This window comes from Manacus vitellinus, unplaced genomic scaffold (genome assembly GCF_001715985.3).
Source record: "Manacus vitellinus isolate BGI_N305 unplaced genomic scaffold, ASM171598v3 scaffold_8_pilon, whole genome shotgun sequence".
NCBI lineage: Eukaryota > Metazoa > Chordata > Aves > Passeriformes > Pipridae > Manacus > Manacus vitellinus.
The window spans coordinates 26,406,879-26,424,571 of record NW_021940864.1 but is presented as its reverse complement, the minus strand read 5'-3'; the positions used below and the strand labels follow the sequence as shown (position 1 = coordinate 26,424,571).

Genomic DNA, 17,693 nt, shown 5'->3' with positions numbered 1-17,693 from the left:
TGTTCTGTACCGTCTTCTAGTTCATTTTAAATTACTTTCCTTTGTAGTTTCAACATCTGAGTGCAAAACTTTAATCTTTGTCATTTTCCTTTGTTCTTATTAAAGTCACTGAGACCCATGTTTTCTGGTGTTGGGTTTGATTGCTCTTCGTGATTTTTAAGTGTGACACAGCTTCAACCTAAGCGTGTAGTAGGACTTGCTGTTGTCTTTAGTTATGAATTTAAGCATTCATTTGAATTGGTAGAAGGTTATTTTCTTCAAGGGGGCTCATAAATTCAGAATTTCTTTTCTTATCTATTTTTTCCTTTAAATTTTTCTCTTGATCTGACAAAGGGCAAGGTCAATGGTTTTGTTTGTTTGTTTTTCTCTCAGAATAAGACAATAAGTGTATTAAAAGTGTCACATAAAGTTCACTAAGTAGGTGAGAGTTTTTAATGAGAACCTCAGTAATATATGTTTCTCCACATCGTTGATATTGATTTATGAATTAGTCTGCAATTTCCTTTTCCTTTGCATGCTTCACCTCTGGAAAGTTTCAGCTTACTGAACTGAAAGACTCTAAAATCCTCAATTTCAAATGAACAGAATTTGTCTAGAAAGGGAGAGGGATGGAATGTAGGAGGGAAGGGTGCCAGAACTTGTAGGTGAGCTTTGTCATCCTTTTGAGAGGCTCGTTGCCTGGCTTTTCTTCAAAATAAATAGATGCTTTTATATAGAAAGTGTAATTTAAGTTTAGATGCAAGAAGAAACACTTTCATTTTCCATGAGTGGGAGGTGAAAAATGAGTAATTAGGTAGTGAGAACTGGATTTTCATGTTCCTAAAGGTGAACAGAGGTATCTTTTTCTAGGTATATAGCAAAAAGCTATATACCTGCATTTTTTAATACTGAAATATTTACACCTGTTTATTAACTACAACCAGCTGAAAGCATATTTGTTTTTTTCCCCTTCTGATCTAGGAATTGTCATACCTCTTTTAAGCTACTGAAAATTAAATGAATGTGGTTTTAAAGTATATCAAGCTGCAATGTTGACGTGTTTTGTTGATAATGTTACAAGCATCACTTTATTCTGATGATGTCATAAGTAATGTATTGCTGGTTTTTATTTTGAGATTTCTAGTTGGATTCTATCTTATAATTTGTATGTCAACTGCAATTCTAGTTGAAGTTCCTGAATTTCTTCTTTCCTTATACTATAAATCTGTTATTGAAGCAGAATTAGATACTTCCTATGTTATGCCTATTTTTTATTCTGTTTTCTGTTCTACAGTTTATTTTTCTCTTGACAAGCTGTAAAGATAAAAGAGCATCAGTGACACTATTCTTTCCTTGCAAACCAGTTTGTTTTGGGGGTTGTCCCTCTGGCTTGACAAGTCACCTCATTGCAGGCATCCTGTGCCTGGCTTAGGGAATTGTTTACTCTGGCCTTCTGCACAGAGGTGCGTTCTGCCGACTCTGAAAAACTTCTAGGTGAGAGATACTGTATCAGTTTTCTGAAGCTGTAATCCTGTAAAGTAAATCCAATTAATATAGTATGTGAGAAGTGCTCAACTTTCAGAACTTGATGGGGGACATTTGTTTCTAGGCATGGCATTTGCATTTCTGTTTACATGAGAAGGCTTTGCTGCACTTTTTGATTTACTAACAAAATAAACTAACATGGGCTGGAACACACATTCAGTGAAGGAATGAGTTGGATTGGATGGTGAACTGTGTGGGCATTTGAGTGCTAACAAAAGTACTTCTTTATGTACCTATGTGACTTGTTATTGATGAGTGAGGTTTTTTTTATGATGATTTGTGTCTGTTCCAGAATTACAGTTTGACTATTGGAACCACATCTAGAACTTGGGAAGCACACTTTGTTGTTGTAAGTTCTTATTCAAAAGTTACAGTTTGCTATTAGTGGTTGTATCCTAGTAATTTGTTTTGTTGGGCGGGGCAGAGAAACAGGGAGTTCTGCAATTGAAATGAGTTTGTAGCCTTACTGTATACCTTTAAACAGAGTAATCAGCTGAAGAAAATAATTGTGTTCCTTTGAAAATTTCTAGCTGGATCTCATTTTCCCTGCCTGAGGAATAAATCTTTTAAATGAAAGAAATACATAAAACAGGCAGGTTGCTGTAACAGGTTGTTAAAAGTTATTCTATTAGCAAAAGACTAGAAGAAAATACTTATAGTACAAATACATTTTTTGGCCGGAAGCCTAAAACCAAACTCTGTATTACTGCTTCAAATAAAAACCTGGCTTTTTACCTATTGCTTAAATGATACTGCAATCTGAATGTAAATTAATTGATTTTAGTATATTGTCTAGCAGGATAATCAACTCTTCATCCATTAAACGTTCCATGAAATGATTTTTTGGACCCTGACTGCAAGGGTTTCTATATGACTCTGTATGTTTTTTATAAATCTGGTTCTGTTCTCACTGACGTTAATGTCAAACCTCCTCTAGATTCTAACCAGAGCTGAATCATACACTAATTGCATTGTGTACTGTTGTATATAATGGCCTAAATGTGTTGAATTCATATCCTTGTCTGCCATTTTAAGCACAATTAGTATTTATCTTGCGTCTGCACCGGAAGTGTGTGACCTGGTTTTTGCACAATTAGTTTAAAATTGTGTACACATTGATAACTTTCCATCAAAATATTTGCATTTAATGGTGAATTTTTCCAACTTTACCACTCAGATATATCATCTTGTCCAGTTCAGCAAAGGTAATAATCTGTCACATGCTCCTCTTTTCTGAGAAGAAAGTTGGATTTGTCTTTTTCTACAGATCTCCCTGATGTCTTTGTTAAGAAACTGAATGTCATTCTTACAGAGTTCCATTTGTATTTTTTTCTGTTGTCAGTGTACTTTTGCTGTGTCTAGCATAAATTTTATTACGTTGACCACAGAACCCTACTTTGGATATGAAATTACATATACTGTTTAATTTTCTCAGAAAGTCATCTATGCTATGGGGGAGTACTGCTTTTTAGGTGCTTGATATGTGCAAAACACTTCTTTCTCCTACTAATTTCTTTTACTATTTTAGTGTCGTATTTTTCTTAGTATCTTTTTTAAAAAAATATCTTTTTACTTGGTCTGAATTACAAGTTGGGAGATCTGTTTGCTGTGAAGCTTTTACCTTTGCAATTGCCTTTGTTTAGTTATTGAAGAAAGTGTCAATTATATTTCAAGGTAAGAAACTATCTTGTCACAAAGTTTCTGAAACATCATAAGCGCACCTGTGATTTTTCTTTGGTGTCTGCGAGCCTGACTAACGCCCAATTTAGGAATATCAGCACTGGATGGAACTGAGCTCTTGCTGTGCAGCGGTGCTTTCCCAGCCTCCTATGTTAACTATGGCAGTGATGAAATAGTGAAAATTACACACACTTTCAAGTTCATCGTAGAGAGCAGGTAAACATTAAAATATATCTGCTAGTCTTCTGAGTTCATCAGAATAATTCACCTTGCACTTGGATTGGAACAGAATATATAATGAGAAAATGCATAGGAATATTCAGGAGTTTACCTTATGCTCTCATTTTTCGACTCTGCCTAGTCCAACACTTGAGCTCCTGGCTTAGAGTAAAATTGAAAGGCTTAAATGGAAAGATCTTCAATCAGTATTTTTGCTTACACGTGGTTTTCATGGCAGTATCTGGTAACAGTGCTTTTCCAGCTTATTTCCTGCTAAAGTACTCTGTAAGTTTCTTCAAACTTACTGGATTTTCCATACACTGAAGCAAACCTTTGCTCCCTTGCATATTTCTACAATAACCATTGTTTTCCAGCTGTCTTGTACAGTAACTTCTGTTGGAAACTAATTGTTAAAAACGATAGCATGATCTCATGACTATGTTTACTTAAAATGTTGTACAGCAGTTGTTTGGTTTTTTTCCCCTTAAACACAGGAGTTAATTTGATCAGAGTTAAGAAAATATTGCTGCTTGAAAATATGAATATGCAAATTATTTACTCTTCAGGTTTTCTTGATGCTGTTTCGTGGTTGTTCTTGACCTTGTGTATAGGGTTTTGGAATTTTTTTGCTTTGTTTTTTTCTAAACTAACCCATATATGAAATTGAAACAACATTTTCAAACTTTTAATTCTTTCAAAAACATGTATCTCTTTCTTTATGAAGAGCCAGAGGGGTGAACCCTAAATGGTAATCTTTTGTCTTGAAGAGGATGATCTTGAGAAAAACTGAAGAATGTATAAACAACCTCTTGCTCTCTTTTAAAACTGACCTACATTTCTTTATTCTCCTAATACAACTCTTGCTGAAGTAAAAGATAATGTATTTTTTGATTTAAATTTCACATTCTTTTAAAATGCAATATATTTTCATAATAAATATGTTATACCATAAAGAGGTAAGAGCACTGTAAGTATCTTAAACTCATAGTAGTTTTATAATATAAAAAAATATAGTTTATAACTTTTTTGTTTTAAGATTCTTGTGACTTTTTGGCTTTTATTTTTATTTTTTTTTAATCTCAGGCAATCAGGAGCCATACCTTTTCTTTGTCCTGGAAATTCTGTCTGGTTTTCTTTTTTTTTTTTTTTTTTCCCCCCTCAAAGTGGAAAGCAAGCTCTTGTCTGTGTTCCTCGGTAAGGAGGTACAGTATAGTAAAATCATAAAGACATACATTTTGTAGGACTGGAAGGCAGTTATCTCATTTTACCGAACATTTTTTTTTGTCAGGTTCAACTGGAATTGTGAACTTTTTACTTCAGTGCTAACAGAAGATCCTGATTTCACAGTACCTGGCCAAGGACTATTTTTTCATTGGATGTGTAAGAAAATTCAAATGAGAAAGTGTGATCAGTCAGCAATTTTAGAATTCACTAGGTTTTGTTTTGGTTGCATAACTTCTGTTACATCAATAATGTTCTTTTAATATCCTATCTAGGGATGATAGCTAACACTCTTAACTGTTGTTTGCATGTTATATTTTCAGATTCAGTCATTTGTACCAAGGTTTGGATTTTTACATGCTGTATGTTTAGACAGTTTTTAGCAAGTAGTAGAGGCAAACAGTGTACAAAACCCAGTGCATTGTGATGAGCCCAATGCTGAAGAACATTAATAATTGCAGAGAGGAATTCTTTGTAACTAAAGTGTGCATAGAGTCCGTCATGATATTTTGCAATTTGGACATGTGTCAATTCAAAATATCATTGCAATTGTTGCACAATGTGATGCTCATGAACTGACTCTGGAGGTTGCCAGAAGCTACTGTTAGGAGACTTGGAGATGATCCAGGGGACAAGCAGAGTATTATTAAAGATTAGCTGATAGAGGTATCATTCCCAGCTGGTCAGCCAACATGACATCTATGAAACTGTGGTACAGCTTGCAATGGTACAGCTTACAGTGCAATGTGGAACCCTCCTCTCCAGTATTGTTTGAAACTGAAGACTTTTCTTATGCAGAAGAATTATTTTTATATTGTGGCTCGATTGTTTTTCTTTCCTTTTGTTTTTGTTTTGTTTTGTGTGGTTTTGTTTGGTTTGGCTTTTTGTTTTGAGGTTTGTTTTAACAGTATGTTAGGTTACTGAGGTTGCTTCAAGGAGCTATCAAACCACTGAAAAGTTTCAATGAACTATTTTCTCTCTTTTTTTTTTCCTTTTTTTATTTTTTTTTCATTCTTCAAATTTGGACATTAGAAATCTTTTTACATTGTTCTGGTACATTTTACTGATTAGCTGCACACTCATCTGGCATGGTTTTGTTGGCAAATGGGGTTAAACAGAGGAGATTTACTATACATTATTTTAATCTTGGAGGTTGCAAGATGAAGAATGAAATGATAATTTTTTTTTATTTTTTTCTGAAAGATAATTTTAAACCATGAGCAATGCAGTGAATTATGACTGATCCTAACTATTTAACTTAAATATGGACTGATTTCTAAGCAATAAATATTGCAATATTTTTCTCTTTGGTTTAGCTTTTTCTTTGGATCAGGCGGAGGGAAATCAGATTGGAGGGCTAGCAAGAGGGTGAAGTCCAGGAAACTGAGAAATTAAGTGCCACTTGTTTAGCTACAGATTGTAAAGATCACCTGTGGAATGAGTATTATGGTTTCAGTCTACTTGTTGCATAAGGAATTTGGCATCTCTGAAATATTTAATCACTTTAATCTTCAATTAAATCTTGCCCCTCTATCCTAATACTTGGTTAAGAATCTCTGTGGAAAGGACCTCTATGAGTATTGGTGTTTGAGTGAAGATAATGAGGGTCCTATCACAAAATATATATTTATTACTAGGGGTAGGTAGGCCACTAGGCAAAGTAGCTTCTGATTTGTGGAAGTTCATCCTCTAAAGAAGAAGCTTAAGTACAATGTTGTTGAAAAATAAAACAATCCTCAGAACCCTCTTCAGGCATAAAGAACCTCATCTAAGCTAAGACATATAATCACTGTATCCTCTACCTCTGCTGCTAAAACTGCATTTGTTAAAATGTGTATCAGTGTGGGAATTCATACCCAGACTTCTGTCCATAGTTTGAAGATGAAGTTGCATTCCACCTGCTGTAAATTGTGTGGAGACTGATTGATCAAAACTGTAAAGTCCAAATTAATTATAACCATCATTGTTTTCCTGCTGATTTTTGGCTGCTCCTGGGCACTGAGCAGGTGTTTTAATTGAACTGGGGTTGTCTTGGTGATTAATGCAGTCTGAATAGTCAAAATTATTAGTAATACAACACTTGACGTTTTTGGGAATTTTACAGAATCAGTGAGGTTGGAAGATCATCTAGTCCATTTAGCTTTTGAACACCTCCACAGATGCAGAGATTATAGTGTCTCGTGGCAATTTATTCCAGTGTTTGTGCACCTAGAGAGGGATAAAAAGGAAGTGATTTCTGGAGTTCAACCTGCCTCGCCTTGGGGCTTGTCAATAGTTTTAGAACCTGTATTGGTCCAGGCAAGACAGTATGAACTGAACCATATAACACGATGGCCGGATTTTTCCATTAGGAATAAAAGTACATTTTTAGAAGAACTTGATAAAGAGAAGTCATTCACATTCAGAATTAAAATGGCCCATGATCAGAATACTCTTACAGAATCAGAATTCTGATTAAGTCAGTCCAAATATACCTTATTCCAACTCTGGACATTGAAGTGAACTACAAGACCTTTTGACATGTGGCTTTTCTTTACTTTGCAGAAACAGCATGGGAAAGAAATTAAAAAAAAGTATTTCTCATTAGGAAGCTACCTACATTTTTTTTAAGAACAGTACCTAGCTGCTATATGCACCACTTCAAAAGAGAGTTTGGTACAAGGGGAGAAAGATTCTATGAAAGAACCTTTAGATTGTGTTGTAGAATATGCCTAATATGTATGTAAAATATTTTATCCCTATCAGACCGAGTAAAAGGCACAATTAATCTGATGGTCACAAAGAACAAGAAGAAGAATTTCTACAAATCTTTGTAAATAAACAGATATAAAAACTTAAAATGTTAAAGTTAGCTTTGATTTGAGAGAAATTAATGTTAAAGAGTCTTTTGCAAAGAAATATTTGGAGTTTTTAGATAGTTGCACAGAAATATTGCATCACTTTGCATTTGCAAAGCTGGATTTTCCTCCGCTGTTTGAATTGTGTAAATCCAGCTCATGAGTTGTCACAATTTGACTTTTAACCTGAAGACAGAAAAGTTTTGTGTTTTGGTCTCTAAATCAAAGCAATTCTTTGTCATTGTTTCCTGGTTAAGGAAGGGGTCCCTAAACTGTCAGAGAAGTTATAAGAAATCTGGCTGTATTTGGCACTGTTTCAGTGCTAGACATGATGCTAAGACATTTACATCTTGATGTTTTAATGTTTCTTATGTGGTGCTGCATTGGTGACAGCAACCAAGTGGTAGTGATGTTATGTGCTAGTGCAGGTGACCTACCCATGCTTTAACCCAAATTTGACTTAGTTTTCCTCAAAGTGTAGTGTCTTAGTCACTTAAAATGGCACAAATTGCTTGTGATTTCTCCACATTGGCACCTCTGCTCTATGAGAGGCATCCATAGTGGGAGCTTTTAAATAGTCACATTAGGGATAGTTACATGGAAAAGACTTGCATTTTCTGTCTAGCAATAGGTGCTGCAGTGTTTAAGAGACTGACACAAAGAAACTGTTGACTGGTGCTGGCACAAAATGCTAATTTTGATTTGAGGTTTGCCTTGCCAGAAGAGCTCTGGCTTTGTTGGACTCTTGACTGCTTGCGTGGGTGTGTGTGTACGAGTATGGATGAAAGTACATGAATGTTTTCTCTGAGTATTCTCCTGTGTTTAATGTCAATAGGAATCTATTGAAATAATTTAAACCATTGTCAGAGGGCCCAATCTGTACTCCAGGATCTGCCCTATGTACAGACTGGTCCTTCTCTTCACCCATTAGTGTGATAAGAGATTTTATATATATGTATACGCACACACATATATGTGTGTGTGTGTGTATAAAATACAATTTTCCATATTAGATTGATATTTTAATTGATATTTTTGATATAGATTGATATTTTAATTCTGAATCACTTCTTGTATCCCTGAAGGAAGTCAATTTTGGGATAGAATTTGAACAAAGAGAAGCAATTACTGTTTCTGTCTTTAAAGAGCTGGATCTAAGTAGGTCTAAAGAGAGGGGAACAGTAGATATCTTTACTAGTGAGACAAAACCTGAGGAGCTAATATGTATACTCAGTTATCAGGGGAAAGACCACAGCAGTTGGATACAAGAGGAAAGAAGGGACAAAATTAATTACTGTTATTGATTGTATTCTGTAGTGCCTGGAGGGCTCAGCTGAGGCGAGGGTTCCACTATGCTACTGTACAAATGCGCAGGGTGTCACAATTCCCGCCTGGAAGGGACAGACTCCACGTAGACAAGATGGAGAAACACTGAGATGAGACGAAGGGACAGGGAAATGAAGTAGTGTGCCCAGGACCACAGATGATGTCTTGGGGTCCTTTCTGGGCTCCTCTGGATTCATGGTGAATTAGAATTTAGAGACTTGGTGAGCTATGCCATTGAAAATGAGGACATACAATAGAGACATTATGTGGGAGGATGCTGGAAGTCAGTACAGAGATTCGAGGCCTAATGGACAGAAGACTGGACAAAAAAAGGTGACTTTATTTTCAACTTATTCAATGGTTGTTATCAGAAACATGAAGAAGTCTTTGTGTAAAATGTATAATACTGCTAATAATAGCATAGTTGGAAAAAAACCCCCACCAACATTACAGTTATTGAATTGAAAGTTCTAAATTGTGATTGCCTGGTTGGTTTGAAATAGTGCCTGGTCTTTAATGGTAATGTTTACTTTAAAGTAGAATACATCATGATTCCTGTGTTCATGGCATATCAGAATAAAAGGACTGGGAAAAAAATTCTTTTTGAGAAGCTATTCTTAGTGGAAAAAATGGCAGATGGGACATAGCAATTATTCTGAATAACTGTACAGCCAGGCAATAACTGTAAAATATGCATGCTGGAGACCTGAAAGTGTTTTACTGCATGGTGTGGGAGCATGCACATCCTCATGTAAAATAATATTTGAGTAGAATGTTTTGTTAAAAATGAACAGAAATAGCAACAAATTTGTTCATGGACCTGTCCCAAGTTTCAAGTGTTAATGGATAAACTCTAACTCTGTTCCAGCCCCATACTGCAAAACCTGGAGGGAAGTTTCACATGTGTATAATCTTTTTGTTTTGGGGGTTGTTTTTGTCTGCTCTGATCAAAATAAGTTGGAATTTCCTGAAGTACCTAAAAAGAAATTGCACTTAGAATTGAATAAATGTAGGAATTCTCAGGGAATGTTTCCAAGGAGGTGCAAGTTGGCTTTGAAGGCAATTTGTAACTCCTGTGTTTGTTCCTTCTGTGCACCTACAAAATGTATGATGTTTCACGTACATAGAGCTGTTTTGCATATGTACCAATACTGTAAGTGGTCAATGTGGTTTTTATTTGTACTTAAAAGTTGTCTTATTTAAATGTTATCTCCTTGCAGCTGAATTATGTAAATACAAGATACCTACTGGATGAGAAACCAAAGCATATTGCAATTTGCTATGGCATAGTATGACCACTTAACTCAAGAAGACATATACGATAAGAAGGGTCCTTAATGCTACCATAGATTAAACTCTTAATTTACACTCTAAAATCCTAAATTGTAGTTAGCTGTTGGTTTCCCTCCCTGGACTTCAGTATGTTATAATTATTGCATTCTGGATAAAATATTTCAAGTGAGGGTAATTAATTCTTAGAATCTGATTATTCTGTCTATTCTGTGAAAACAGTGAGAATTCAGTTTGATTTTATTTTTTTTGCTGTTTGTTTGTTAGATATTGTGATTTGTTTGTACAAGTAAAATAATGAAAAAACAATTAATTAATAAGGCCTTACAGGTTTTAGGTTTTATGTTCTGGTAAAGCAGTGAATCTGCAGTTGAAAACTTGAGTAAGAAAAACATTTAATTGTTTAACACAGTGGATTTTTTCTTTGTGGAAGCCACCTTTACTAAACTTTGCATAGGTCAAGATTTTCTATTTTTCTTTCAGTACAGTTCAAGGAGGCTTTTCTAGCTGGATCTTCTGTCTTTATTTTCCCAGTCAAGTTACTACACAGATGTCTTCTCAAGGTATTAGGAGGTTGTAAAAAGAACAAAAGATGATTTTATGGTTGCAGTTAAGTCTCAGTGAGAATGAAGACTGGCATTTTCACTGGATTTAATGACTCACCTGAAATTTAAATGCAGATTTGTACTGGTGAATAAAAAAGGCAAGCAGAAGCAAAGATATGCAACCAGTAGTACACTGTTTCTGAAAGGAACAGAAATACCATATGAAGATGGAGTCTGAAGATTTAAGCAAAACAGGAGTGTCACTCAGCATGCAGTACCAACTGTTTTCAGCTTATTTAGTATGCAAGAGCATACTTGCAGATGAGTCACAGTTAAAATGCCTTACATAAAATTGCTAAAGTATTTAGTTCACGTCAGGTGATGGAAAGACTATAAAAATAGTAATAAAAACTGTATCCAATTACTCTTACTGGTTTATGTTTTTGTTGGTTGTGGTGGTTTTTTTCCTGTTTTTTTTTTGGTAGTTGTTGTTGTTTTTAAAGACCTCTTCTGTGGTCTTAAAATATGCAGATAATGCCTTAAAAGGAATAATTAAAAGAAATTATGCAAGACTGCACTTTTAATTTATGATGTAATGTCAGAAGTTTACCTTACTCAGGAAATACAAATTCCAGTCTAAAGCAGTGCTTGCTGTCTGAAAAGAAAGGCTATTCTAAGATGTTAACTCTTACTAACATACTGTGTTTCAAAAATCTGTGTATCTTCTTCTATACATCAATGCTCCCAGTGAAATATGCTAGACTACTTTTATCCTTAATTGTAGTGCTTTTGTGTGTTGTATTTATATATTTACTGTAGATTACATAACAACATAAAAACAACTGAAGGAATAACTGAAGACCAAGGGGTCCATTTCGTTCAGTATTTTATCTCTGGTAGTGGTCAATAAGAGAGAGGGGAGAGGACAAGAATATACTTTCCCTGTCTCTGCTGTGTGGTGTCAGCCTGTAGTGGTTTGTGTCTTGGGGGAATTAATTTCAGGCTTGGTGACACTGAATTTGGTAACAAATTGTGTTCTGCAGCTGCTGTTGTATGTTACATGGGGAAGTGTCACTTTCTGTTTGTTTTGAAGCTGCCGTGTGCAACTTTTAATTGATGATTCCTAGTTCTGGTACTGGAAAGGGCAGTGAATCATAACTGAAAATATTACTGCATGCATTTGCCATTATTGTAAATTTGTTTTTTGGTAGGCTTAAAGCAAAAGGTTCCGATTTTTTTAATCTGTTGCTCAGTCTTGCAACAGAACCAATTGTTGAAAAAAAGGGGTTGTTTTTTAACAATAGCTGGAGTTCTTTGTGTTTCTTCTGTAACTTCACATTCCTCATCCACTTTTCCCTTTTTGTGATTCTTAATTTGCACTTTTGTGGAAGGATTTGCAATTGTGGATTTCTTGACTTTTTATAGTCACGGGTCCTAACAGTGGCTCTGTGCATTGCCTACATTCTGGAGGCTTTCTGGCCTTTTACAGCAGCAGTCTATTTGTCTCCAGTTGTGGCTACTGGGGAAGGTGTTTGGGGAGTTAGAAATACTATCAAACATGCTTATGATTTTTGCCTGAAAGGAAATCATTGCTACTTGCTTAATTTGTTTTCGTTGCTGTGTTGAAATCTTTTTCCTCATGGATGCACTGCTACAAAATTTTGTCTCTGCATCCTCAAATGGGGTTTGAGTGGCTGGTCTCAGTGTTGAAAAGTCCACAGAAGCATTGCTTGGAGTGCACAGAGAGGATAATGGTGGCTCTGCCCAGCTGGCCAATGTTGCCTGGGCAGAGAAATGCAGTCTGCTGTAACAGGATGCCCTGGGTCCTTCCTGGCTGTAGAGGGATGACAGGGTTGGGGAGTAAGGGTCAGAGTGCCTTAAGAAAAATTGTATGGACTGAGCATCAGTCTGTTTTCTTGGGGCTCTAGTTCCTGACCCTCTCCTTTGCCATTTTGTAATGTTGCTGCTGTCGTGTATTTGACAGTGAGATGTGGTTGTGTTAGAGTTTAAGAAACCTGGAGTTGAGGTGTGCAGCTCTTTTTGGCAGGACTGCCTAAGTCAACAGCAACTGTGGTCAGATAGTCACAGGCAACACTGTAGCCAGGTGGAGGTGCAAGGTTTGATCTTCCATGGTTGCACAAGCTGTCTGTTTTGCAGTGCAGGAGAAGAGGTCCATCCCTTATACCCCTCTGGTATACCTGTATTGTGAGGACTGGCAGGATGAGAAGGAATTCAGACCCTGACCTTCATGCATGTGTAGGTGAGTAGAGCAAATAGGGAACAATTGCTGGATGATGCAGTGCTGTGAGGAGACAGGCAATTGGTAATACACCACAGCTAAATGCTCACCCTTTAGTCAGGGTGGAGGACAAACTTACAGTCTCAATGCTTTATTGGTAAGGCAGTAAAGTCTCCTACGCATATTGTCTAATTTTGTTTTGCAGTAACGGTGCTTAGCAATTCCAGACATCTTGCCTTTGAGTGCAGGAAAGTATTAAGTGCCAGTGTTCAAACTAAATCTTAGAGGTGAAAAATAATTTTTTATCATTCCAGTAGTTGCAGTTTCTTTAAAAAAAGCAATGAATCAAAACCCAAACAGTATGGATATTTTTAATTTGACTTTTATTATAATGAATAAGTTGAACTGTAAACTGGATTTTTTTTTTTAAAACCTCTGAAAGGCTGCTAAATTGATGAATATTCAAAGAGAGATGCTGTCCTGAACTTAACAATGGTAAGAAATAAGAATTCCATGAAAACTAAACATTCAAATATTCATATTCAAATGCAGGCCTTTCTTGAAGCTCTTGGTCTGAGGTTAGAAGCACAATGAGATGAAGGAAATGTCCTCAGATAGCAAAGAAAATCATGTTGCATCTGCTATTGCTGCTTTTCCATCTGGACAGCAGACATGGTTTGCAACACCCACCGTAAAGATTTACAGAAGAGAGAAAACAACAGTTGCTTTTGGTGGTAGCTGTGCACTGCAAATGGAAGTGTCTGTAAGTATGAGGATGCCCTGTATGGGAGCCAAGTGGTGAGCATCTCTCGGCTTCTGAAGTTCTGAAATGGAGGTCACTAGTTCTGACCTTTCAGTGATGGCCCTTAATACTTGCAGATGAAAACTGGAAAATACAAGGTTGGCTAAAAATACTGTCAATTTTAGATGGAATAATTGTAAATTTCTAGGTTTCCATTTAGTTATGATTTTACGAAAGTCATGTTTTAAAGTTTGGTAATAGATCTGTTTCTTATGTAAGATTTAAGGTTAAGATTCTTCAGAGCACTTCCATTCCATTTTCAAAAGCAGTATATACTGAGAGGAACATACATGATTGAAATTGAGGGGCAACAAAAGGCATACATTATTTTTAATTATTAAGATAAAAGTGCAGAAAATTCTTCAACTTTGGCCTTGAGAGGGGTGATGTCATTTTGATGTTTTGGGTTTTGAAAAACCAAACTTCCTGTCCTGCTGTCCTGAAACAGAGAATTATCAGTCTTTGAGAGTCCCCCTTTTTCTCTTTTCTCTTTCTTTTTTTTTTTTTTTTTTTTAACCCACTGGGCTGTGAATTTTTTTTAATGGGAGGCATGTGTGCCTGAGGGATGGTAAGTACTCCTCCCCCAACCCTGCACCCCAATAGATGTACTTCTCACACCTTTAGACTAATAGTGAGAATGGTGCATTTACATTACTGCTCCATTTATACAATAACTGTTGATAAAAAATAAATACTTAATTCCCAAATGGTGTCTGCAGTATTTGAAGGTTTGGCAAGTTTTCAGGAGGATAGGCATGAATTCAGCACTAAACAGTTGCTGCTTCTGTGGAAAATAATGAGCTATGTAATTTGATCAGGGACAAAGTGACTATCGAGCAGGGGTGATTTTGAGGAAGTAGCTCTTAATAATAAAGAAAAAATACCATTTCCCATGTGAAACCATTCCCATAGCTTGTTTGTAAAGTAAATAATGTAGTTCACATATTAGGGTCAACATATAGGAATTTTAGTTGTAATAAACTTAGTCAGTGTATGTTTCCCTAGAAATCATCATTTGGCTTTTTTGGTCTTTGCTGCTGCTGGTATCCTTGTCCACCAGTTTGTCTTGTGGAAATGCCTGCCTGTATTCCCTTGTGTTCCCTTGTGTACAAAGCACAGAAACAACCTTCCAGGGCTTCCCCCCCACCTCTTTTTTTTGCTAGTCAAACAAGCCAAAAGGTATTGTGTTCTCCATATTGGACTGATGGGAAGACTGTTGTATGAATGAATGGAGGTCAGCTGCTACTCTGTACAAAATTAGTCTTTAATGATCTGTTTTTCTGCTTTGATTAGGCTTGTACTATTCAGTACAGTTCGGTTTTACTTTATGCTATGTCCTGGTTCTGGCCAGGACAGGGGTGATTTTTGCAGTAGCCAGGAGAGGGTATGTCTAAGACCCGCAGGTTATTCTATACCGCCTTATGTCATTGTCAGAGGCAAGGGAAAGGGGAGGACAAAGTGGGGGAGCAAGAGAGAGTGGTGTGTGATTTGGAGAGCCTCTGTGGGGACGCTGAACTGGGGAGTACCACTCTTAAACTATGACATACTAGTACAATGTAATAGCTCAGGCAGATTTTCACATACTGCTCTGGACTGGCTAAGTATCTCTGGATTGCTCAAGCAGAAGCTTGTGAGACTTGCATTTTGTACCTTGGGCAGAAAAAGTTTTGCATTGGGGCTTTTGCTCTGTTATCTGCTCTGAGATGAAGATATTCTCAGAACTGCCTGATGCTGAAGGCTCTTGCTGATTTTTACTAGCAGCTGTAGCTACCATTTTTTAAAGTCAAATCCTGAATATGTAAGAGCTGTCTAAAAGTGGTGATGGTAGACATAGTTTGCCACTTCTGCACTCCCTAAACTGCACATATGCTCAAGTCTCTTGACTTGAGCTTATTTTTCATTCTTTCTGAGAGTGCCATAGTACCTGTCTTTGAATTAAGACACATCATAGATTTAACTGTGGTTGTTGAGGTACACAGAACCTATTGCTGCTCTTTGGTCTCCCTTCCCATCTTAGCAGAAATCAAAGTTTTGCCCAGTGATTCTGCTCTTCTGTGAGGGATCATTTTGCCTGTCTGAGGTTGAATATTTGGTGACTACTTTAAGTCTACTAAAGTACAGTTAAGCTAAGTCACGTCTATTTGAAAGCAAAGCCTAAACCCCTAAGCAGCTAATATTCTGTTATGAATTAGTAATTTCCTTTGACAATATTCCTGTGGCTATTTACCCTCACAGTTAAAAGCCATGCTTTCTTTTCCTGTGACTTTTTCCCCCTAATTTGTCCTCTAGTGATGTCTAATTGCAAAAGACAAATTTAGAATGCATTCATAACCTACAAGGGTATAGATGCTTGCAGTCTTTCTCTGAGATATGACAGCAGTCTCATTCGTACCTTTCTCAGGTTTAGTTTTGTGTCTGTGTGGAGCTTATTTTTCCTATGCAGTGGCTTCACCATAGATTACATTCAAATAGACACAGTCTATTTGCCATATTCTTATTGTATGCATATCTCAGCTACTTTCAGTAAATTTTTTCCACCTCAGGATTTCATAGTAGAGGTGCTTTGTCCTTTATAACAATCTCTGGTTTTGGTCTAGTCATAAATCATGGTTTGGGGCATTTTTTTCCCTGTAATTTCTTCTTCTATTGTGTCAACTAACTTTTTAGTTTTCTCATGTAATTCAGTAATGATTTATTTTAACTTTTCAGTTTTCTCACATAATTCAATAATGATTTATTTCTGATTTAGTTACTTTTATATTTTTTTTCTCAAATAAAGATCACTGATCTATTCTTTTAAAGTTTTTTGGTTGTTTAATTACTGACAAGGGATTATATACCAAATCCATTTCAGTTTCTAGTCAATGAGAATAATATTGTGTCTCTTTTTTTTCTGGTTTAGATCTCTCAGGTTTTTCACATTTTCTGTTTACCTGTAATAAGTAAGTTATTATTTATGTATTTCAGAAGAAATCCAATATGTGCTTTTTACCTCAAAAAAGTTATGTCATCTTTCTGGAGTAGGGTGCATCAGTACTTTTGCAGGTGTCAGAATGTACAAACACAGTTTGGGTTATGTATCAGTAAAAAAATGAAAGGTAGATTTTTTTTTTTTTTTAGTTATGTGACTAAATAAATTTTATTCAGTTATTTGTCCTACAAATCTGTGCAACAATCAATCATTCTACCGTAAAAGCCTGTGGTATTGATTTTGATTTGTAATATCACACGCAAGCCTTAAGGCAGTCTGGTGATGACATGCAGAATGTTCCCCAGCAGTGCCTTTTAGCAGAGGGAAGCAGAGGAAGAGTGGAAAGTGGTTCACTTTTCAATTTTTAGGTGCACAAATAGAAAGTGAGTGAGCTTATGGTTGGTCTTGAACTTGGTATATTTAACTTGGTATGTTTAGACTTATTAAATCTTAAGACTTTTGTTATGTGAAGGATTAAATGATATTAATTTACATTGGAGATTTGTTTTCTGCTATTGCTTATGTAATGATGTCTCCCATAGTTTATCTCAGTGTGAAGCTACCAGATGTGCATGAGTACTTCCAGCTTGTGTCAGTTGGGAAGAAAAATATATAGTGTGCATTGGGGTTGGGTACATATACAATCTTTCATTATGGACTAACTTAAAATAAGGTGCATGCATATGTGCATGTGAACTTGTTGTGATTTGAAATATGCACATCAATACAGTCTTTGTGCTTTTATTAGTCAGTAAAGCCAGGTGAGGGCTTGAGAAGTGGGTTGAAGTCGCAGTAACGTAAAGGCATCTTTTCAGAAATTGTACCCTTTGCCGTGGTCATCTTTGTAGTTGTACTGTGCTTGGTTTATCATTAATTTTTCAATTTCTTTCATTTTCTCTTGTGATCAAGGCACACAGTGGGGCTTGAGAGCATAGTGCCAACAGCATTCCATAGTCACAGACAAGACCAATAATGCAGTGATTTAGCTTTTGTGAAACCCTCTCTTTGACTCTTTGTGAAACAAAAGAGAGATTGAAGT

At 36.1% G+C, this 17,693-nt stretch overlaps 1 protein-coding gene across 1 annotated transcript in view; it reads left to right on the top strand.

Annotated features, from left to right (window-relative positions):
* The first annotated feature begins 1,050 nt into the window (after window positions 1-1,050).
* RYR2 (ryanodine receptor 2) overlaps window positions 1,051-17,693 on the top strand; it is a 379,203-nt gene continuing 362,560 nt past the window's right edge. The window contains exons 1-2 of the mRNA XM_029965125.1: window positions 1,051-1,092; window positions 1,817-1,873. Coding sequence (XP_029820985.1) covers window positions 1,051-1,092; window positions 1,817-1,873 — 99 coding nt within the window. The remainder of the gene's footprint in view (window positions 1,093-1,816; window positions 1,874-17,693) is intronic.